The sequence below is a fragment of the Ambystoma mexicanum genome, chromosome 1p, assembly GCF_040938575.1.
Source record: "Ambystoma mexicanum isolate Mex_15411 chromosome 1p, UKY_AmexF1_1, whole genome shotgun sequence".
NCBI classification, from domain to species: domain Eukaryota; kingdom Metazoa; phylum Chordata; class Amphibia; order Caudata; family Ambystomatidae; genus Ambystoma; species Ambystoma mexicanum.
Window position 1 is genome coordinate 316,183,438 of NC_090921.1, and position 24,723 is coordinate 316,208,160.

Consider the following 24,723-nt stretch of genomic DNA (forward strand, 5'->3'; position numbering starts at 1 on the left):
CATCTGCCCCAGACATCTGGTGAAGATCCTGCTGCGAGAGATCAATACTTCGTACGTTGTGCGTCTGCCCCAGACATCCGGTGAAGATCCTGCCGGGAGGGATCAATACATTGTATGTTGTGCGTCTGTCCCAGACATCCAGAGAAGATCCTGCCGCGAGGGATCAATATATCGCATGTTGTGCGTCTTCCCCAGACATCTGGTGAAGATCCTGCAGTGAGGGATCAATATATCGCATGTTGTGCGTCTGCCCCAGACATCTGGTGAAGATCCTGCTGCGAGAGATCAATACATTGTACGTTGTGCGTCTGCCCCAGGCATCCGGTGAAGATCCTGCCACGAGGGATCAATACATCATATGTTGTGTGTCTGCCCCAGACATCCGGTGAAGATCCTGCCGCGTTTACTGAGTGAGCTCAAAAACTGAGGAAGGCCCAGAGGTTCTGCTTTGTAAGGGCTGTGATGATCAATCAGATTGCAATCCTGAAATACTGGCGGTGTGGTGACAGGCCAAGGGGTGAGATTTGGTAAGGTTTTCACTGCTACCTTCCAAGATGGAGAAAGCACAGTCCGAGTGGTGCAGTGACTCGGGAGGATATATCTGTGCTGGTCCCCGGTATTGCCTATACTGATAATTGCATCCTGTCGCTGCGTCGGGCGACAAACTTGTCTGATTGTTGTCTCTCCTATAATCCCCCCCAACGTACCCCTTTCATGATTCCCTCCCGCCCCCACTTGAACTTCCCTTCATGAAAGTTAACCTCAGGTCGGTTGGGCTGGTGGGTTTTTAAAACAGTGTTTATTTTTTGCAGATTTACTGTGCAAGAGAAACTACTTAGAATGTATCCTGCATACGCAGGACCCCCAGCAACTGATTTATCACAGTAAGTCCTGCAGATCCATGAAGATCTAAACCTGTTTAAATTAGGCACGATTTAGTTGATTACAATTGCTATTGTACAGTGCCATGCGCATAGACCAAGGAAGTACATTTACCCCAATAGGCCTCCGTGAATTGCCTACATGTGCACCTTTAAATATCAGTTGCTGTAAATGTGGACAACAAGGCTAACCTCAAGAGGCAAAATGCAACCAATTTACCTCTTAGCTGACAACTTCCACGTCATCTTCATCCTCATCCAGATACCACAACGTATTCCTTCTCTACCCTTATTTCGTCTTGCAGGGAATCCCCATCCCTGCCAATCCACAATGTGTGTGCCCTACTTCTCGGACATACTCCTCTCACTCAACATACCTCACTTGACGCAGCCTCACGTAACCTATTGTAAGAGAGAGTATCATTGGTTCCACTATTCCTGCTTCCCACTCTGGATGATAAATACCTCTGCATTGATGGCCGGGAACTTGCTGCTATTCCTATCATTGGTCGCTGCTGCATTGAACTGAAGCATTTGCCTCTCCCCACCACTCCTGGCTGCCAGGTATTCCCCCATTGGGTGTGACTCTCACATTTTTTGGGCTCAATTCATGGAAAAGTGTGTATTGATCCTGCAAAGCCCACACGGTGAAAATAACTGTGTGCTTCCCTGCTCATGTAAGATTTTATGCGCGCTTCGTGTATTCATGGAATTGTTCCCGCAAAGTAACCCTATGCGCAAGTCGCGGCCAATAAGCCCATGACACAATCCCACACATAGCAATTCCATCCGCGTATACAGATCTTTGCACACTCCTCGACCGCAAAATGATGCACCCCTGGCAATACTGCATGCAAACGCCTACAACCAAGGCAGCACCCCAGCGACACTTCATAGGTTCCCCCATAACTATTCCAAGCACCCCCTCAACATGCGTACCGTGTATCTTAAAGCTAGATATTACCCAGTAAATATGCGTGCAAAGCCCCATAAACTGTGCCTACACCCCGCTACACTACTTATGCGAACCCCTAACTTCGATCAAATCCACGACTGCGTGCATGCACCCCTAAATCCAAATTCCGATCTTTACTTTGCACGCTGAATCCTATCCGCATGGGTCTTTACGCCTGCCTTTGTGTGGTAGGAGGCTTGCTAGCTTTGCGTGGTGATTTCCCGACGTGAGGTTGCACGGTCACATCCATGAATACGCTTGGTTCAGTGCAGTTGTCGGTGTGCGATTGACTCGCCCGGGCCATCCCTCGACACAGCCACAATTTGCCTGGTCTTCCTCATGCTGCATGTTCGCCCCCCTACTTTGAGCTCTGCGTAGGTCCAACCCACCCTCTGAGTGGAGTCTTGCGCAAAGCGCTCAACTGCACGCAGGGATGCGCAGGACCTGCTCGATGAATTGACGAGGGGGCTTTGCACGCAAAGTGGCACGCAAAATTCCGATTCTCCCTGCAAATAATTCCAATAATTAGGCCCTCAGTGTGCTTTTCCCACTCTAACTATGCATTTTTTCTCTCTCCTTTCCCACTGTTCCTTCCCTTCTCTGTGCCAATACTGCACCCATTGGGTTGGCCGTAACCTCTATATAATACATGGCAACCTGTATGATACGTTTAAAAGCCTGTAAACATTTTTATCAGTGCTCATCTGTAATAACACAAATACATCGCTACAGCAACTGTAAAAACGCATTACAGTTGGGTTCTAACGTCACAATGCCTGCTGTTTGAGTTACTTGAGTTACCACAGAGCGCACCCCAAGCCGCCACTGGCGCACTTGAATAAAACTGACTAGCTTTTCATAATCCTTCATCTGAAATAGTTTTATGTTAATCCATGAGGGACTGTTTATGCTAGTATGTTTATTTTTATGCAATGGTAGAATTCAACGCAGGATAGCAAGATTCTATATGTAAGTCAGCACTTATTTTAAACTATTAAACTTCTTTTAAATGCATTGAATTAAATTGCTTAAACTATTTTTCCAACACAGTATGCTAGTGTTTTTCCCTCCAGACAGGATCTACACTGGTGATATGTATCAACAACTGGAAGACCGAATACATAAGAGTAATCAAGAGACCAAGTATAATGAGGATGACGATGCACCCCAATGCACTGTAAAGAATAAAATATTGCTTTTGGCATGTAACCAGACTATTGTCGAATCTTGGAGTTCCATGACCTTATGGAAAAAATAGGCCTGCCTCCTCCTTCCTTTTTTTGATCGTTGGACTTCTTGGTGGCTTGCAATATCCTTAGAAAGTAAGGAAGAGGGTACTTTATCCCATGTTTAATCATTAAAACTGTCATCAGAGTCATCCTTTTCACAACTAATCTAGCCCCCTGTGCCACAAGCACGCATGAGCCCAGGGGTGTTGCTAGGTCTGGAAAATATCAGGGGCTAAGCTAATGTCGGGACTGGCGGGATTCGGGGCTAGCTATAGCCTTTTGGTTGTAGTCCCTGAGCTTCTATCCGTGGCTGGAACCAAAAGACCCGGTGCTAAAGCCCCCTCCGCCCCCCCTAGCAACGAGAGCTCAACCCTTCTTTAGCAAGTCCTCATGCGATCACCTATCGAGGGAAACACGATGCCGCACCCACAAAGACTTGTATCTACCCATGCATGGGAGCCCATAGACTCTATAATCTAAGAACTAGAATGAGGCTTCCACTCACTTCACTGCCCACTCTCTCAGCCCTCATATCAGGAGAGCTCAGATGTGCCAGACTTAGATCCTGCACCGGCCCAACACCCACTCCACCCATCCTACCTACCAAGGACCTCAACAGCTCTGCTGATGCTGCAACCCTCTGGTCACCAGCTATAACTCTACCTCAACTCAACCGCGCTTTAATGAACGCATGCTCCTTAGGAGCACATGAAATAGAAATTCATGACACTATTATCAACCAACACCTGGATGTAATGGCTTTACGGTACCTGGCTCCACAGTGTCTCAGGACCAACTGCTCTCACTAGCCATCCCCCCTAATTACACCATCCGCAGAGCCAATCACAACAACACCTGAGGCAAGGCCGTCGCTATAATCAGCAAACAATCCCTCTAAACCAGACCCATACCTATCCCGCTCATTCAGGGATATGAAAGTCTGCTCCTCAAACTCACCACTGACCGCCAAACCACCTTCAATTTACTATTCATCTACTGCCAGCCCAATTTCCCCAGTCAATTAGAGCTAGATATTCCACTCTTGATCACCCCGCTCCTCAAACCCACAACCAAATGCATTCTCATGGGGGACCTCAACCTCGGTTTCAATGACCCAGCTGACACTAGAGACTCTGCCCTTGAGCTAGCTCTTAGTGACATGAACTTCTCTCAGTGAGTCTCCTCCCCCACCCACGTCAAAGGACGCACAATGGATTCGATCCTTACTACTAATGCCTTTATACCCATCACCTCAGCCAGCCCAGTCAAATGGACTGGTCACTCCATTATAGAGCTCAGACTCTCACTCACTAAACCAGCAATCAATCAAAGCCTCTCCCCCAGTGCTACCAATTCTAGTCCGCAACACTAGTAAACTGACAAATGACACCCTCAAGCCTACCCTCACCACCCTGCTTACGGCCCATCCCATGACCAGTACCATGAGCCCACAATGTTTAGCAAATTGGCAGCAACAGAGCCTCTTGTGCACTATGGATCAACACGCTACACTCAAAGCGAAAATACCCCAGCCGCATAAGCCCACCAATATCTGGTTCTCAGAGGTACGGTTCGCCCTGGAGCATCTCCACATCAGACACACTACCCGTCAAAACATCAAAAAACTCTCTAAGGCAACTAAATCCTACAGAACACGGCCATTACTCTCCAAGCCACCTCCTATGAGACCAGGATCTCTACGGCTGGATCCAATGCCAAATAACTCTTTGCTATCCTTAGAGAGTTATAAAATAAAACACTCATACAACAGCACCAACCTTGACTGACAAAACATGGTGCTGGACCATTCAAGCCACCCTCAGTGACAAAATTGAATACGAGAAAAAATCAAGAATAAAAAAGCCTCTGCCGTCCAAAGCCCCCAGCCTCATGATGCCAGAATGTCCACCTGCTGATAAACCCATTACGCCCCCGCCTTCTGGTTTGCAGCTGCCACACAAGAGAAAGTTCTAGAAACAAGCATAGTACACTATCGTGTAAAGCCTGCATATGTATCGTTACTAACACCTTACAAATATCTAATATTTAGAGCACTATATGCTCTTCTTAAGGATCTGATCACATCTAAAGCTAACAAGATATATAGGACACAGGGGTAGAAAATAACCACAAATGACATTCCATGTGATTCAAAGCATGTGCCATTTCGCCACTTGTGTAGTTGCCTGAGACAGAGGTCAAGTGCCGCTGTCAACAGGGAAGTTCAAAGAGTGTGTGATGTCGCCTCTACTACATGTTCGATTATGGTGCAATGACAGCAGTGAAGAACAAAGGACAATGGGCCTCATTACGAGCATGGTGGTGTGGGAAGAATCGATGGTAACATGGTGGTAATTCCATAACTGCCACGTTACCGCTGCACGGCAATGCACCGAGATACTACGAGTTTGGAGGTGGGGTGGGGTGAGGGATTTACCCCTAGCTAAGAGCTGGAAAAAAATCCACCACCTTACAAGCCAAATTTGTATCGCTGAAGTGACCTATCTTGGAAGAATGAAAGTTGGACCTCCTGTCACCAGTAGGATGAGCAGAGATATCTCAGCAATAAACACATAACTTGTTGAGCTTTCGCTGCCAAGAATGGAAAGAGATAAGGGCAGCCTGAACTACGCAAGTTTGAATCCTGCAGAAGGGCCCACTTAACCTTTCATCATCAATGTAGACATTTTACAGGACCTATTCCTACATACACCATCTAGGACAGGGGTCTGTAAAATGTAGCTCTCTAGATGTTTTGGAATGCAACTCTAATGATCCGTCACACTGAATAGACTGGCTAGGACTGATGTGATTTCAAGGAATAAACATCTAGTGAGCCAAAGGTTGCAGATTCTGATCTAGAAAGTTACCTCTGCTGTTGATGTGTCTTCAAGTTTTTTCAAAGATGTCTGCTCTTCTTTGAGACCTTGATCAAATGACAGGGTGGAAAAATGTGTAGATGGGTCTCAGACCCGTGAATGACTACAATGTGACTTTAAACAGATTCATTCTACAAAACGATTATTAGCTAATACGGCACCTCTATACATTACTAATCAATTGGGGTGTTAATCTGCAATATTTGATTTTTCAAAAGTAAGTTTAGCAATCCAGTAGAAGGTCAGACTGTATTTTTTACAAAATGTGTTTTTCAAAAAAGGATCAAATTCAACATATTCTTTCCCATGGTTACTGGCCGTTCAGAGAGGTATCCCACCAGCCATTTCCAGAAAGAGCTTGAGGCTGTATTGCACACACCAGAAACTGAAGTGCTTCTTGGTGCTTGAATAGTTGGCAGGATTATTATCCAACTCAATGGCACTCCTATTGAGAAGATTGGAAGGCTGAACTGCTAGCATTGCACTGCCAGCCCTATGCTGACCAACTCCTTGGATTTGACTGATTTTGCAGGAGCCACCGAATGATCACCAGGGGATACAACCTCCAATACTTACTTACAAGTAGGGGTGGGCATAATGACTGCCAGCTGAGCAAAAGTGGACACATTATATTTTGCTTCCAACTTTTCCTAGTAAGTATGGGATTCCATGAATCAAACTCTACATTGCTGAAATTGAAATATATGTGGACTAGTGTGAAAGCCTGTGTACACGGGCCAAAGTGCGTGAGCAGAGACATTTTCAGAGTGTTCATATTTTATTCCTAAGGCAACAGCTCCCCCTAGCAGTGACAACAGGTGAAGCGGGCAGTCTCTATTGCGCACAACTGCATCAGAAAAACATACGTCTGGCCTTTTGTTATATTGTGTGAATGCTTCATGTGTCAATATGAACATTTCTTCATTTCTTGGTGTTTAGGTATGGAATCCGCTGGTATTTTCACTCATGCAAAGGGAAATTCAGACCACAAAAAAAACACAGAAGCAGATGGCAGAAGACAGATTTCCCCCTAAGTGTCACCATATGCTCCTGCCATTTGTTGGGCAATTTGACCCAGCCGTATTGACTACAGGTGTATGGGTTGCAACAGGCTTCCTAGCATTGTGCTGCTCTGACGTCCACTGAGACATACAATCATGTCTCAAATGTTGACTTTAAACCATGTATGGCCCACCACTGAGTGGCACATGATCTATCCCCTCTCTGCAGTGGCTGGAAATGCAGGCACTTACCAGAGGGCTGATGGTGATGTAGGTGGTCCTGAGCCAGCGGGCTGCTGAGGTCGGTGGACGAGGAGTCGAAGGGCCGTTGAGAGAGCATGCGTCTCTGCTGTTGCAGCTCTTGCTCTCTCTGTAGGACCTCTTGGATCTCCTTCTCAATCAACGACGATGTCTGCGACCGCAGTGGCTTTGTGGTGAAGGTGTTCTCCGTATAGGAGGCCTGCCCTACCTGTTTTGACCTGGGTGGTCGCTCCTCTGGACATTCCTGAGGTGGAGCTGCTGGCGACAGCACCGGAGTCCAGGGCTTCCAGCTGAAATATTCTTTTTTCAAAACAAATGGGTCTTCCGGGCTCACTATTGAATCGTGCCCTACTGTTTTGATAGAATCATCTTGGCTCTGAAGGCTTTGAGAATGTGATCCAAAGTCACTGGACGGATGCCAGCTATACCTGTAGGTGTTCTTGGGGGATGAGGGCCCACGCTGTGATCTAGTGCCATCAGTATAAGATGCTAGGAATGGCTCGTAGGCCTCCATGGGTATGCGACTTATTCGCTCACGGTTTCTCATTTGAACTTCGGGGCTTACCACTGGTGCATTGTCCTGTTCCAGCATTTCCATGGGGACAAAAGAGGCATTCCTTTCATATCGCTCTGAATCAAGTGATTTGTAGTGGATGGTTTTGTTCGGCAGCACTGGCACGTCGTCTTGCTGCTCAAACATTTTCTTCCTCTCTCCTAGCTCCTCCAGTGGCCCCTTGTCATACAGCCCCACCACTTTCCCTTCGCTTTTCAGGTCTTCCTCTCGTTTGGTTTCCTTTTCAATTTCTCTCTGGACAAAGTAGGACCCCCTTCGGTTCTCTTTTACCTTCCTGCCAGGGGAAGAAGGTGGTGACCGATAGAGAAGGGGAGTTTTCAAGATGGCGACCATCTCTTGGGTGCTGGCGTACCCTTTTATCCCTCTCTCCCTGCGCAGTTCCTCCTCCCTCTCCAGGGCCAGCCGGATCTCCTTCTCTATAGGTGTCTCAAAATTGGTTGTTGACTTGTTGCCAGACTCTTGAACCTGCCAGTCACCGGACAATTCGTGTGAGGTGTTACCATTGTTTCCATACCCTGTACCAATGTCATCTTCTGAGTCAGAGTCCAACTCTCCTTTCCTGGAAGTGACATAGACCTGGCGCATGAAGTTCCTGCTGTACCCGCTTTCAGGTTCTGCCAATGAATTGTTCGCTTTCTGCTGGCTGAACATTTCCTCTTCCACGGAAGGCACAAAAGAGGTGTGGTAGCCTTCTCCCGCCCCCCGGCGAGATCCATCAAGATGGAAGCTGAGTTGGGAAGTCATGGTCACAGGATAGGGGCTTCCATCCTCACCATGCCAGTCCCTCTCGTACACGTATCCAGTAGACTCTGATAGCTTTGGTGGCCTGCTCTGTGGCTTTAAACCCTGGAGGAGATCTGGTTTCTGTTTTTCCAACATCATAAACTGCTGACGAGCGGCTACAAAGTTTATCTGCTCGGTATCAACACTTTCTGGTGTGAGGGAGGATTCTGTGGGCTTGGAGGTATCAAGTGGAAGAGAACATCTTACTGCTGATGTTCTGGACATCTCTGTGGGAGAGGCAGGAGGGCTACCTGCATCTGATCCCAGCTCATCTGAGGAATGCCAGCTCCTGACAGACCTTCTCTTCGGCGTCTGTGCATTGATTATACTCTTCCGTTCCTCCTCCAGCTCCTTCAGCCTAACGGGCGAAACCTCCACAGGGACTATCCTGTACTCTACCTCCTCATCAGTCTCAGAGAAGAGCTTTGCTGGCTTCCTCTCCTCCTTGTAGGCCCGCAAGTCGTAGAGCTCCCCCTTTCGGACAAGCTCCAGCTTAGAGTCCCTGTCAGGAGATGGCACCCATAGTTCGGCTCTGTGGACGTCATCGTCTACTAGAGTGTAGGTTTCAGTGAGCCTTCCAGGTGTGTCTGGCAGCTCCTGATAGTCCATGAAGGGCTTTCTCTCAAGGCTGCCTGATTTCACTGTTGTGATGATGTATTCACTTTTTGTATTAGCAAACCCATCCTCCAGTCCCTGTTGGCTCCCGCTGTCCCAGGAGCCCTCTTCCCAGCAGGTTTCAATGGTATAGCGGGTTCCGTCTTCCCCAAAGACTTCCTGCTGGCCCTGAGTCCGTGGGATGCTGTAGATCATGTTTCTGGTCACCCGGTCCATAACTGATGGGGGCTCTCCTGCTTCTTCCGAGGCCTGAGTTTTCCGCTCGAGATCTGTGCTTCCTGCTTCCTGTGGAGGTCCCTGGGGCCTGTCTGAGTCCTCTAGGGGAAGATGATCGCCTTCCGTGACTCTTCCAGTGAAGAGCTGTTGAGAGAAGAGAACAGGATATTAGAGTAGTACACCACAATGACCATGAGCAACAATTATATGTGACGTGTGTGCCAAGCCAGCATGCTGAAAGTGTAGATCCATTCCTAAGTAACGGGCAAGAGTGTTGCTTACCAGGGGTGTCGTACTCCAGGCCTGGAGGGCCGCAAACATGTAGGTCATGAGATAAATGTCAATACAATGATTCTAAACGTATGCAGATTTATCTGATGGATATTAATGAAAGAACTCCTGAAAGCCCCACATGTTAGTGGCCCTTGAGACCTGGAGTTTGACACTTACTGCCTTCTAATGACCAAAGAATAATATACAGCTGTGAGTTGGCATACATCATTTGGAGACTTTCTAATAGGCTGGTGCCTCTGAAATGGGAATATAGCTGTAGCAGACCTACCAGCATTCCCCATTCCATTCAGAAGATGCTAGTCCAGTCCTGCGTGTTCTTTGCACTCTGGGACTTGTAGTACTTTATAATGTGGATATCCAGGATTACACGTCCCAGAATACAAAGAAAAACAGGCATGAACTATCATCTCCCAAAAGGAATGGGGTATGTTGGAAAGTATGCTGGGGTTACAGTGCATGTACAATCACCTTGACAAAAACAGTTCCTCCCATAAACCCACAGCACACTGGCATATGGACCAACATATGACAGATATCTTTAAGGCTCCTCACTTTTGGCCACTGCTATTAACTGGAGCTAGTGCTTTTCTCTATTATTATAACAGTTATTTAGAAGTATCTGAGCTACTCCTGAATCTGTACTCATAGAAGCAGGGCCTTCTGCCGGCCCTAATTTTCTGCACTGCATGCTGGAAATTGCAGTTTCTTTTACTAAATGTTATGGGCCTATAAGTGGCAGCATGCACATTTCAAATGCAGACCTGAAGTTGTCCCACGTGACATGGGGAAATAAAAATAGTAGATGATGGGGTCTGCCCTCAAAATTCAATCCTATACTCACAATTGAATAATTCAGTTGATGCGTCAAAACATTGTTGGTGCAAATCTGTAAAGAGGGGCTACCCTCCGCCCCCAACATAAACGACTACGGTCCGCTAAACAATTCCCAGGAGCAGAGATGCAGACATCTGCCCTGAAGTGATAGATTGAGTCTACGTTTTACCACTGGGGAATTCTGTTACTTTCAGGAAGCTTAGAAGCGCTTACCTCTGATGAAGGGTTATTCCCGAAACACGGTGGGTTGTTTTGAAGCCTTCTATCTATGGACTTTGTAATGCAAGAAATGATTGATTCATTGTTTGTACCATCATTATTACCACTCCTTTGGTTATCTATGTTTACTTTTTTGTTTCTGACACTATGGTGTCTAATATTAGGAACGTGTATCTTAATAGTTTGTTTTGGATTTACGTTTCCATTGAACTGATTTTTTGTATTGTTCAAGTATAAGTATTTTTTTTTATTACCTGTATATAAAACTTTATGGTGATTTGCATGTGCATCTGTGCTCTTGGTAATGTTTTACCGGACCGTATTCAAAACTACAAATAGCGGCAATCAGCAATCATGGGTGTTCAAATATTAGTGCATGGTCCTTTCAGGAAGTAAACCCAGAGGCTGTGCCTTCCAGCCCAGAGCCAGTGCTGTCCAACCAAGAGTCTTTGCTATCAAACCCAATGTCTGTCCTGTCTAATGCAGAGGCTTTGTTGTCTAAAGTGTCTAGGATGTCCAACATAGGGTCTGAGCTGTTCCAACCAGGATCTGTGCTTGGTTACTCAGGATGTGTGCTATCTAACCCAGGGTCTGCATTTTCTAACCAAGGGTTGGTGGCGTCTAATCCAGGGCATGAGCTATTAAACCCAGGGATTGCACCACCTAATGAAGGTTCTGTGTTCTCTAAACCAGAGTCTCTGTTGTCAAACCCAAGGTCTGTGCTCACCATCTTTGCTGGCCAACCAAGGGTCTCTGTTATGTATCATAGGGCCTGTGCTGCCGAAACTAGAGTGTGTGCTGTCACTAGCTCAGCTGTTTATCCCATGTTCTGGGACAGGGCGTCCCAAAGAACGCTCTAGCACAAAATGTAAATGTCACATATTTATGAATACTTTTTCTTTTAGGTAATGGCCAGTTGTTTACTTTGTGACTTCTGGATCTCTCCTCCTTTTCAGCTTCTCTCTTACTCTGGTTTTGCTTCCTCACACATATGTAACTCCCTCTTTCTTGCTTTCTTGATGCTTAAGGACAGGGCCATTGTTTATTTATTTTTTACTTCTGGATATCTCCTCGTTCTTGGCCTCTCTGTTTCTCTGGTTTTGCTTCTTAACACATACTGTACTCCCGCTTTCTTGATGCTTAGGGATTGGGTCATTGTTTACTTTGTGATTTCTTGATTTCTCCTCATTCTCTGGGCCTCATTACACGGATGGCGGCAAGGGTTTACCGGTACCAGTATTTTACTTACCCCCTTACTACGAGGTCCCTTTGCGGGTTGGGGAATTTAACGCCTGCTTTTTGCAGGCGTTAAAAACCAACCCGCAAAGGGACCAGTGGAGATAATTACGGTACCGCAATTTGCAGTACCGTAATTAGCGCCTTCCCCATTCCCATAGAGCCCTATGGGGCAAAAATGGGAATGGGGAAGGGCAATGGTGGAAGGGGGAATTACCGCCCGCCAACCTTGGAATAGGGCGGTAATTCCCCTTTCCACCAAGACGGTGCCGGTATTTTACCGGCATGAACCATGGCGCTAATAGCGCCATGGTTCACCGCCATCCATGTAATGAGGCCCTCTGTCTCTCTCTCGGTTTTACCTACTTGACACATACTTTGCACGCTCTTTCTTGCTTTGTTTAATGCTTAGGGATTGGGCCATTGTGTGACTTCTGGATCTCTACTCATTCTCCGCGTCTCCCTTTCTCTGGTTTTGCTACTTCACACATACCTTATTCCCTCTTTCGTGCTTTCTTGATGCGTAGGGATTGGACCATTGTTTACTTTGTGACTTCTGCATCTCTCCTCGTTCTCGGTCTCTCTCTTTCTCTGGTTTTGTACTTCATGAATACTTTCTCCTCTTTCTTACTTTCTTCTGCTTAGGGATTGGGCCATTGCTTACATGTTGACTTCTAGATATGTATTCGTTCTTGGTCTCTCTCTTGCTGGTTTTGCAACATTACACATACTTTACTTCCCCTTTCTTGCTTTCTTGATGCTTAGGTATTGGGCCATTGTTTACTTTGTGATTTCTGCATTTCTCCTTATTCTCTGTCACTATCTTTCTATGGTTTGGCTACTTTACACATAATGTGCACTCTTTTTCTTGCTTTCTGGATGATGAGATATTGACCCATTATTTACTTTGTGACTTCTGGATCTCTCCTCTTTCTTGGACTCTCTCTGGTTTTTCTACTTCACACATACTGAACTCCCTCTTACGTGCTTTCTTGATGTATAGGGATTAGGCCATTGTTTACTTTGTGACTTCTGGATCTCTCCTCATTCTTTGTGTCTCCCTTTCTCTGGTTTTACTATTTCACACGCACATTTTATTACCTCTTTCTTGCTTTCTTGATGCTTAGGAATTGGGCCATTGTTTACTTTGTGACTCCTGTATCTCTTCTCTTTCTTGGTGTCTCTCTGGTTTTGCTACTTCACACATATTGTATTCGCTCTTTCTTGCTTTCTTGATGCTCAGGGATTGGGCCACTGTTTACTTTGTGACTTCTGGATCTCTCCTCTTTTCGGTCTCTCTCTTTCTCTGATTTTGCTGCTTCGTGCATACTTTACTCCCTCTTTCTTGCTTTCCTAATGCTTAGGGATTGGGCCATTGTTCACTTTGTGACTTCTGGATCTCTTCTCGTCCTTGGTCTCTCTGTTTCTCTGGTTCTGCTACTTCACACATGTTATACTCCCTCTTTCTTGCTTTCTTGTTGCTTAGGGATTGGGCTGTTGTTTACTTTATGATTTCTGGTTTTCTCCTCATTCTTTATCTCTCTCTTTCTCTGGTTTTGCTACTTCACACAAGTTGCACTCTCTTTCTTGCTTTCTGGATGCTGATGGGGTGGCACAATATTTACTTTGTGACTCCTGGATCTCTTCTCTTTCTTGGTGTCTCTCTGGTTTTGCTACTTCACACATATTGTATTCCCTCTTTCTTGCTTTCTTGGTGCTCAGGGATTGGGCCATTGTTTACTTTGTGACACCTCTGCCACGAGAAGAGTTAATACTAGCATGTTTCTGAATCAAGATTGTCAGAGCAAGTCCTCTGCTCATCCTACTGTGAACTTCAATGGGGTAGAGGTCGCAGAAAAGGTCTCAGAACTCAAATAATCACATTCACTTTTGACTACTGTAGCATCTTGTTCCAAAGCCCTGCTCATTAAGACAACTCTTGATACCAGAGATGACCCAAAACAGATCTATCCCATAAAAGGGCGGTTGGAGCTTAAACCAGTTAAGAGTGCAGATTCTGGCAATGGTAAGTTCTTAGAGGGCTCTTTGAAGATGATATCACCATTCCTTGGAATTGTCCAAGTCTGTTGTCTCTCCCGTCCTCAATTCCTGAACTATCCTCAATTTCATTATCAGATATAAAATGTGTTAATCTGTTTGACAAAAGTCGCTTAGGTCGATGTGCGGCTTGCTTTCATTCGAAATTGATCGAAATACCAGCATCAAGAGGACTTTCTGATTAATGGATTTGTTTGTTATTAGAGTGATAAAATGATTGTTCAGGATAGAGCTCACATACATAACCTGTCAATGACACGCCACTTTTAGTATGATAGTCGGTGGCATGCACATCGCTCCCAACCTGACACTGGGTGGGACTGGCTTGCAAACACCCTACCACCCTTGCCACCTTCCCGGCCAGGTTTCTGATACTTCTATTCTATCCTGGAACTCGCGGGGTTACAATTCATTCATGCAACCTGGTTTGACCCCTCTTATGTCTGATACTGACATTATTGTGCTTCAAGAAACCTGGCTTTTAGAAAAAGCAGGGTTATATGGCAGAATGGTAAATTGTTAGCTAGCTACAAGAGGCACACAAGGCGCCCCAAAGTTGGAATGTTGACCGCTATCAGGACCAGTTGTGGTGGCTCATACAAGAATTGATGCTGCAATGCGGAGGCTTTACTAGTAACGGAACTGATCAACAAATCCGTTCCAGCTCATTTGCACTTGTTGATTACCAACGTCTACTTTAACCTTACCCATTCAGTATTGGATCTTGTGTTAGAGAAATCAGATACCTTAATGACAAATTTGGGGAAGCTTCACTCCTTGGCAACAACCGTGGTAGGGGGTGACTTCAACGGCCCGTCTGATGTCAACTGTGAAGATAATGATTTGGAGGCAGATATTAATGCCTCGACGATCCTAATTATACAACCTAGCAGGTGCCTCGTGCCTTGAATGGTAGGGCCTGGTCATCCTTTTTCTCACAAATGGGGTTCAGTCATATCAACCTGCTCTTCGATGGACGCTGGGCAAAAACACCACCTTGGCGTAACGTTGGGGCCAAATCCACTATTGATTATCTTTTACTCTCTAATATTGATCATGGGAACATTAAGTCATGTGAGATTACTAAGTCTGATCGTAATGATCATTCAATGCTCTCATACACTTTATTATTGAGGGTTTCTTCAGTGGTAAATCGATCTTGACCTGTAAGTGTGACGGTACCTGGTGCTAAACCAAGAATCCAGATGGGAGGTAATATGACTATTGACAATGGTAGAGTCAATGCATGGTGGGCTGGACTCTCCGATTTTGAGAAAGAAGTGAACACCTCCCCTAACGCCTTCAGTCACCTGCTTACTAACTTGGGTGGGACGGGCCAGGATCCAAATGCACAGTCTTTTCCCGTTGCACCTATCCATAAACAACCTTTTGACATTATCATCAACCAGAAGAAAAGGGATAAAAGGTTGGCCCTCAAGCAACTATCTCACGCTAAACTTTCATCGGACGCCTGTGTCAAGGAGAAAAAAATGACTAGACTGACCTTTACCAGGGGGCTCTAGATCCACAGCTTGAATCTGTATATTGAGGAAAACCAGAAACTGTTTACTAATTTGGTTAATAAAGACATGGGTGCCTTATGAAGAATAATCAATGGCACTGTCTCTAAGCAATCTGCCTTGCAAGTATGCAGTTTGTCTGAAAAGGCTTGGTCTGAATATGCCTCTTGGGCATTTAAGCATGACAAAACAGACATCCTTAGCGTGATTGAGAACCTCAGCAATTCTAGAGGGAGCGGCTTGGATGGGGTATCGAAACTATTCTTTAAAGACAATGCCCCTTTATGGGCCGATATCCTGTTTCAATTATTCTCCTAGATTGTTGCTTCTGTGGAATGCCATAGTTCGTGGAACAGAGCTACCAACGTCCATATATTCAAATCAGGAACGAGATCAGACCCTCCTAACTATAGACCAATAGCTTTGATTGATTCTTCAGCCAGTTTGCGAAAAATCTAAACAAATGGGTGGATAGTAAGAACATGCTGAGTTTGCTGCAAACAGGGTTCATGAAAGGGGTAGGGACCTTGATTGGTGCCCTGGCTCTCTCCACTTGCACTTCAGATATAGCCAGTGCATTTGGCAAAAAACTATACGTAGCAGCTTTAGATCTTACGGCAGCATTCAACAACATCGACCTTGCTTTACTCTGGGGGAAGTTGATAAGGTGGGGAATCTATCCAGGACTTCTGAGAATGATCCAGCTTCTATGCAATAACAACACTGAAAGTGTTAGAATAAACACCCTTGGTGATTTATCTAAACCAATCAGAGTCACGCGAGGAGTTTGCCAGGGGTTTATTCTTGGACACATGCTCTTTAATCTCTTCCTGGCAGATTTGTGGATGGAGTCCCTCTTATGGGGGTAGGGGGAGCTAGCGCTTAAATGTGGTGATTTAAAAGTAAACATCATGTGGATGACCTACTGTTGATGGACTATACCCCTGCAGAGCTTCAAAGACTTCTGGATGGGAAGAATTGGTATATGGAGAGAAATCACTTGAGTATTAATCCCCTGAAATCATTTATCCTAGTTTACTCCACAAAGCAGAGGCCAAGGTCTTACTTCTGGACCTTAAATCAGGCCAAAATCGAGAAGCTTCCTGCAATAATCTATCTTGGGTTCCTAATCTCCCCCAAAAAAAACATTTCAGCTCCAAAGGGAAAGAATGATACCGAAACTTAAGCCGCACTTCTCTTGCATGAAGGCCTTCAGAGAAGCTTTGCGCCGGCTCCTTTCTGCCATTGATCGAACTGTACAAACTTAAAGTCACTGCTATTATTCTGTATGGTTGTGAATTAATGTCTCGTCGGGACAGATCCTTTTTCGATAGACTGGAAGGGAAGATTTTGAAGACTGTTTAAGGCCTACCTAAATCCACACCCATTAGTGCTATTAGAATAGAACTCAGCCTCACTTCTTGGTAGGCCCAACATATGAAAAGGTGCCTGTTTCTGCATTCCAAACTTCTGTGGGCCGAAGGTATTTCCCTTATGATATGATATGGCATTTGTAACGCGCCTATACACAAGTGTTTCAAGGCGCGACGAGGCAAGGGGTGGAAACAGAGGGAAGATGGACAACAATCCTACTAGGCCAGGTGTCATTCAGTTCACGCAAGTGCATGGGAGGGGAAGTGGGAAAGTGCGGGGGAGGGTGGAACAGTGCAGTACATGGGATAAATAAATAGCAATAAGTAAAGTACAGCCAGCAGGTGGCAAGTGCAAGGGTAAGTGCAGACAACAAGTGTCAAGGGCGGGTAGTGGGACTGGTAGGGATACAGAAAAAATCCCCAAGTGCGGGGGTTGCCAGAAAGGCAGTGCAGGTGTGCAGCTGGCAGGGGTGGGGACCTGGGCCATCGAACAGAAGGTGGCCAGGTAACTGGTGCAGTGTCAGCTTCAGCCAGGAAGTCAGCAGGGGAGTAGAGGAGAAAAAGCAGAGGCAAAGAGAAAGGTTTTGAGGTGATGTATCTGGAACCGAAAATGTTTCTCCTCGAGTTTAAGGCAGGCAGGGAGGCTGTTCCAAAGGGAGGCCCCAACAGAGGAAAGAGATCTACCACCAACTCGTTTCTTGGAGAAGCGACTGACCCTGGGGGAGTTGGAGGCGGCTGAGCGAAGGGCTCGAGAAGGAAGATATTTAGGAAGAGAAAGTTGAAGGTATTGAGGCCATAGGCCCCAGAAGGCCTTGTGGACAATTTAGAGGGTTTTGAACTTAATCCTCGCAGCCACTGGGAGCCAGTGCAGAGATTTCAGTCCTGGAGAGATACGATCCCTGGGCTTGAGGCCAAGGACAAGTCTTGCAGTCCTGTTTTGGATAAGTTGCAGAGGGCGGAGAGTAGAGGCAGGTCGATTTAGAAAGAGGCTGTTACAGTAGTCCAGCCTGGAGAGAACCAGAGCTCTGGAGACAGTGAGCTTCTGGGAGAAGGAGAGGAAAGGATAAATACCTCTGAGGAGGTGCAGCTGGTAGTGTGACTTCTTAGAGACATCAGCGATGTGAGGAGAGAAGGAGAGTGAGGAGTCAAAGATGACCCCGAGGTTTTTAGCCTCACAGGTGGGAGCAGGGGGAGGGCCAAAAGAGGCCGGCCAGAGAGTGACAGGAAAGGAGGGAGCGGGTGTGCCGATGAGGAGAATCTCAGTCTTACTGGCATTAAGGCAGAAATCATTGGCGGCACACCACTCCTGGATGGCGGACAGACAGTCAGAGATGAGAGAGGGCAAAGAGGTGGCTGAGGGTAGCCTGAAGATGAGCTGGGTGTCATCCACATAGCACTGGAAGTTGGGGAAGAGTGTGATAATGTGGTGGGCAAAAAGTGCCAAGTATTGGTTGAACAGCCAGGGAGAGAGGTTATACACCCCTGGGGAACACCACAGGTAGAGATAGAGATAGAGGAGAGGAAGGACCCAAGTTGGACCTGGGAGGGTCGATTGGAGAGGAAAGAAGTCAGTCACGCCAGGGCCTGACCGGTGATACCCAGGTTATCACGGAGATGGTTGAGCAGGATGGCATGGTTGACCGTGTCAAAGGCAGAAGAGAGATCAAGTAAGATGAGGACGCATGAGGTGTTGGAATCAGGGTTGCAGAGCAGGTCTTCGCGAATTTTCAGGAGAGCAGTTTCTGTGCTTCTGGCAGCCCTGAAGCCAGACTAATGATCATGGAGACAACCAACAGATTCAGTGTGAAGATTGAGCTGGGAGATGGCCAGCTTTTCCAAGAGTTTGCCCAGGAAAGGAGTGATGGAGATTGGGCGATAGTTGGCCGGGCAGGAAGGGTCGGCAGAGGGTTTTTTGAGAAGAGGGTGCACGAGGGAGTGGTTCAGGGGGGAAGGTAGTGGTGAAGGAGGAGTTGCAGAAGTCAGCCAGAGCAGGAACCAGAGAGTCAATGTATTCCTTAATGGTTTTGGTGGAACAGGGATGAACCTGTTTTGACAAGACTTTCATAGATAAGACTTGTCTAGAAACCTCGTCTGGTGAGAACAGGGTAAAGGCAGAGAAGGTGGGAGGAAAGGAGGCCAAAGAGGGGCCAGAGGAGGAACAGGGAGTAAGGGGAGAGAAGGAGAGTGAGGACAGGATGTCCTGAGTTTTAGAGATGAAATGAGAAGCAGCGCCACGATGCCCACGGGCTGAGCGTGCGCTTTACAAATACGAATAAATAAAAAGAAAGAAGCCAGTGCCATGCAGAAGGCCAGGGAAGGGTCAGGAGAGGTAGAGACTGCAGCAGGATTGGCCAGTTCCTTGCAAATTTTAAAGAGTTCAGCTCAGTTGTTAGAAGCCGCAGACACAAAGACTTGGATGTGAGCTCTCTTCTTGGTGAGGACAGAGAGCCGGTATTGCCTTTGGAGCAGGCAGCAGGCCAGTTTGTCAGAGGATGTATATGAAGCATGCCACTTCCTCTCAGCCACCCTGCACTTGCGTTTAAGGGTGACGAGGTCTGAATCATACCAGGAGTTGCATTTGGCTTTGGGCTTCAGGTGGATCCTCATGACAGGGGTTAGAACATCTAAAGTTTCAGATATAGCAGAGTGGAGCATGGAAAGGGCTATGTCAGTGTGTGATTCAGCAATAGGGGGGGTGAGAAATCAACGCCGAAGGTCTCAACTGACACGCTCTTCATGGGTCGGATGACCGAGAAGGTGGGTGGCAGTACTGGAGATGGCTTAGCCTGTGGGGTAGAGAGAGTGAGCTGGGAAGAAAGGAGAAAGTGATCACTCCAGGAGCGAGGAGTGGTGAGAGGGATAGAAAGGGGAAGGTCTGAGGAGATCAGAACATCCAGAGTGTGCCCTCCAGAGTGAGTCGGGCCAGAGGGGAGAAAAGAGAGTGAGAGAGATTTGCAAAGGTCACGGAAGAGTTTAGTGGAAGGACAGGAAGCATCAAGGTGGATGTTGAAGTCTCCAAGAAGGAGGAGTTGAGTGGTCGAGACCAGGAGAGAAGAGGAGAGGTCCGCCCACTCTGAGAGGAAGGAGGAGATCTGACCAGGTGGCCGATAGATAGTAGCCACAGTAAGGGAGTGGCTAGGAGAGAGAGAGAGAGAGAGCCTGCAAACGAGGCATTCGAAAGAGGAATAGGCCTGCATAGGAATGACAGAGGCAGGAAGCCACTCAGGGAAGATCAGGGCTACACCCCCTCCAGAGCTGTTGGACCTGGACGCAGAGAGGATCTTATAGCCATCAGGGAGGAGAGTGTCAAAGCGTGTGACAGAGCTGGCCTTGAACCATGTCTCGGTGAGACCGAGGACATCGAGGTCAAGTTACTCCAGAAGGCGGCAGATGTTGGAGGAGTGTTTGACAGCTGAGCGAGAGTTAAGAGTGGCAATGTGGAGAAGGTTGCCGCCCATGAAAGACTTCTGGGGAGGGGTACAAATCAGAGATACACCCTGCGGAGGTGTAGAGGCAGCCGAGGGGGAGCAGAAGAGGAGGGAGGAGTGGGCAAGGTAGCAAAGGAGGAGGCAGCAGGGGAAGGCAAGGATGCCGTGGAGGGGGAAGAGGGGACAGCAGGAGAAGAAAGGAAATTGATGAGGCACGGGAAGCGTCTGTCGAAGAGGAGAATGTGGGCCTTTGTTCATACATGAAGACTCTTCTGGAGGGTAATTTGCCTCTTAACTCAGCATTGGCTAGGTTTCACAGACAATGCATTTACTTCTCTGAAATGATTTTGCTGTGTGTCTCAGACAGTGAGTATATGAAAAAAAGGAAAATCATCAGAATGGGATAGAAGTCAAGATCATGGAGACGTAAATAGATTGGCACTGTATAAAAATAATCCCCTTTTATTCATCCCTTTGTCTGAAATACAACCCTATTTAGAGAAGTTTCCATCTAAAAAACATTGAGATCTGTATTTTATATTCTGATTAAATGTTCTACCCACCCTTGAAGTCATGGGGCCCAAATTGGGCCTTCCAAAAGGCTTTAGGAAATGCTGGATGTGTGGTTTGGATTTAACCAAATCATTATTTCACTTACTGCTGGAGTGCCCTTCATTCCAACAGCTGAGAATAAACCATTTGGGGCACCTTGTACCCTCAACTGCTCGTATTGTGTCCAATGATTTGTGGGAAAAGCTCATGACCACTTCAAATCAGACTTTAATTATTGCTCCAACTTCACTCGTAGAGGAAATCCTTTTGGGTTTAAAGAACAAAATTGCGGAGGGTGAAGCAGCATTGACTGAGCCCGGCTTTAGATTTTAATGCTATCTACTAAACTTGCGACCATTCACTCGATTAGATTTTTGCTATGAGAGAAGATGTTTCCAGTGACGATCTTGGATATTTTTTGTGTTTTGTTTTTTGTAAGCCTTTCAAACAATTTTGAACAACTTTGCATTACTTTGTTTTAAATTGAGTGTAAAGGATTCTTGTAAACTGTAAAACACTTTTATAAAATAAAAAAATAACAAAGAAATATGTGTTGCTTGAAGTTGTTAACACCAAATTTTAGAATTTGTTGTAGGCAAGAGAGTGCATTCTTCTTTTTTTTTAATTTAATTTGATTTAGTTGATACACAACTTTTCACATACATGCAAAATTACACAATAATACAAAAGCAACAAAAAAGAGAAAAGGGGTATAAAATACCAAGGGTACAAAAGATAACCATATTAGACAAAAACAGTAGATAAAAACAAAGTACTTTACATTTCATATACCTTCCAGATAATTTCAATACAATAACAAAAGATAAAAGATAAAATGACCAAACCAAACACATCTCATGAACCAATGGGACCCCATACAAAATTAATTTGAGGTGGCTACAACAGGCAAAACCATTCTTAAATATTGGACAATAGCGATCTGTGCTTTTTCTCTTGAGGTCGAAAACATAATTTGCCATTTGTAGTCACTTGACGTGCGAGTGTGAAAGGTGATAATATTCTGAAAATATCTTTCTCTCACCAACATTAGTGACGGACAGTCTACTAATAGATGTTGCAGAGTTTCTTTTTGCTGAACATCAATGCAATATCTGCAGTAGTTTTGTTCCTGAGGGATCAGTTTCCGTCTACATAATACATCTCTCGTACCCCATAGATTAAATCTAAACCGTTGGAATTCGGGTCGTATAGCTGGAGATGGACATTTCAGCAGGTACTGAGCAATGATACCATAAGGCTTGACACCAAACACCCAAACATTAAAGTCTTTATAGTGTGAGCACTTCGCTAAAGTCCCCGCCCAATCAGCGCGATAGAATTTTACTTTAGCACGGTCAGGGTTCTGGAGTAACAGCTCTATTGTTACATTTGCCTCACTCATATGGCTAAATACACACTTCAGCCATTTCATTCGATATGTATTATGTGATTTTAACAAGGCAGATGCCAAAACCTCTAGAATTGTCCCACTATTTATACCCAACAGGCACTTCCGTAGCAGGGCACACTGTCTCCTTCTTGCCTGTGCATACAAAGACACCAACCCCAACTCATACTGCACCATAGCGATCGGCGTTGCTTTAGGCAAGCCTAAGATCGCCTTCCAATACTTAGCCTCTAAGGCCTCCCAACACCATGCTCTCCACACCATACAATACAATCGGGACGACTTTCATTTTGTAAAAATCTAATGCATGTTTCAGGGAGAATTTACCAAATTTTTTAATGATAATTGTGGACTGTGAGGTCAATTGGAGTAGTTTACTCTGCACCATTGTTCCCGTGTAGCCCTTAGGTTGCCTATTTGAGATTTCTATCCCCAAATATTTGTATTCAGACACCTTTTCCAACTTGATGTCTTGTATCGACCATGTGTGTGTGTAAGGGGGGAACTCCTTTTGCTTACCAGCTTGGGAGGACAGGCAATTACTTGTGATTTACTGACATTAATAACCAATATGTTTTCACAGGCGTATTCCCCAAGCCTTACAAGCAACCGTTGTAGACCTTGTAGGGTCTGGGACAAAAGGACGAGGTTGTCTGCGTACAACAGATATGCGATCTGCTGGGCCCCAAACCTTGGCGGATCACCATTACAATGCAGAAATTCATTCCCAAGATCTAAAATGAAAAAGTTAAACAAAAATGCAGCCAACGCACAGCCCTGTTTCAAGCCACGTGATGTTTCAATTTCTGGAGACAGCTTCCCATCTAAGCTCATGCGAACCTGCATCGCAGGCCAGAGATCCGTGCTTACATAAATATAACCGATAACCAATTCACTGTCTCCTTTTTGCCATGTCGGGGCCGGGGGTATATCAGATGGGAAGGCACCATTAAGGATTATCAAACTTCTATCTTTTACGAAGGAGTCCCATCTTTTCCATCTATTTTTGTTTTTTCTACCCGCCATACACAAACAGTTTAAATTTAAATCGCCCGCCACTACAATTCCCCTTATCTTTGGGTCCAACACCACGAGATCTAGAATACTATTTAGATCTGTAAAAAAGGAGTCATCCGACATGGCAATGGGGTTCCAGTATATATTCACAAGAGCATAAACCTCTATACCAGCTGTTAGTTTTGCCAACATCATATAGCTATTTGGAATGGCCCAAAGCTCAGAGCTTATGCCTGTGCCCCTTTTCACGGCTATCACAAGTCCTGACATCGGGCGACCCATTTGGGGTTTCACTGCGGGGTTTAGATGTACGTCATGATTATCCCATATTGGGACATCTGTGAGCCACGTCTCCTGTAAAAATACAATGTCATATTTACACAGCTCATTCTGGTCGTTGTTTATGAGGTGGGAAAATCCTCTGCTGTTCCAGTTTACCATTGACAACAACTCCTCCCGCCCCCCATCCTCACACTAGTTCTGTCCAGGGGCCTTAGACCTCGAGCCATGGGGAGGGCCCTCATGTGTTGTGTTCATTAGCGGCTCAACCACAAATCCCAATGCAAACAACTCATCCTTGGCCTGCCAGGTTACATTTTGTACCACTCTTGATTTGAACCACAAAATTGCTGAATTCAAATTAGATCGAACAGGGAACTCCACTAATGACAAGTCTGATGAGACTATATCCTGTAGGTGGTGGATCTCTGAGAAGATAGCCATCACCGCCCTTCTATTGAGATCATACTACATGCAAGGAGGACTTCTGCATGATAACCTCAGGGGAAACGATGTAGGCAGGTTTCTCATAGGCGGTTTAGGTTGGGTATTTTTCGACTGCTTTCCCCTGGTCTGCATGGGCATCTCTTCTATATGAGCGTGAGGACCCTGCAATCTCTTAAGGGCACTTTCGATCAAAGAAATGATCGGCCCCGTTATTTGTGTCAGATCCCCAATATTATCTTTCTGCGCCGGGTTTCCTTGGGGTTGTTCTGCCAGGCCAAACACTTGAGGGTGATTCACTTCTGTTAGGGAGAATTCTCTGTTTAGGCTGAATTTCCTAACCTAGTGAGTCCCCCAGCAGCTTTGCTGGATTTTTTGGGGTTTATTTTTTTCTCCTGCTAAGAGTGAGACTCTTTTACCCTTACTCTTGGACATGATTTGAGTGTCTTCCTTTGACTCTAAATGTGTTTAATGGGCTATGGGGTCTTTTACTCCAAAGGGCTTCCTGTGTTTTTGTGATGTGTGTTACACAGCACCCTCAGTGCAGTAACACAGGGGTGTCATAGTGACCCCCCAATATAGACTCCATACCCTGGGACTTACTACTGTCTCCCAGGGCATGTAAAGTCACCATTGACTTTACTAGTCTTGAATTCTGAACAGAACC

The 24,723-nt window shown here is 45.8% G+C and overlaps 1 protein-coding gene across 1 annotated transcript in view; it reads right to left on the reverse strand.

Moving 5' to 3' along the window:
• The window catches only part of MISP (mitotic spindle positioning), a 234,099-nt gene that overhangs the window by 144,923 nt on the left and 64,453 nt on the right, over positions 1 to 24,723 (reverse strand). Inside the window, exon 2 of the mRNA XM_069647767.1 lies at positions 7,198 to 9,538. Coding sequence (XP_069503868.1) covers positions 7,198 to 9,394 — 2,197 coding nt within the window. The 5' untranslated portion in view covers positions 9,395 to 9,538. The remainder of the gene's footprint in view (positions 1 to 7,197; positions 9,539 to 24,723) is intronic.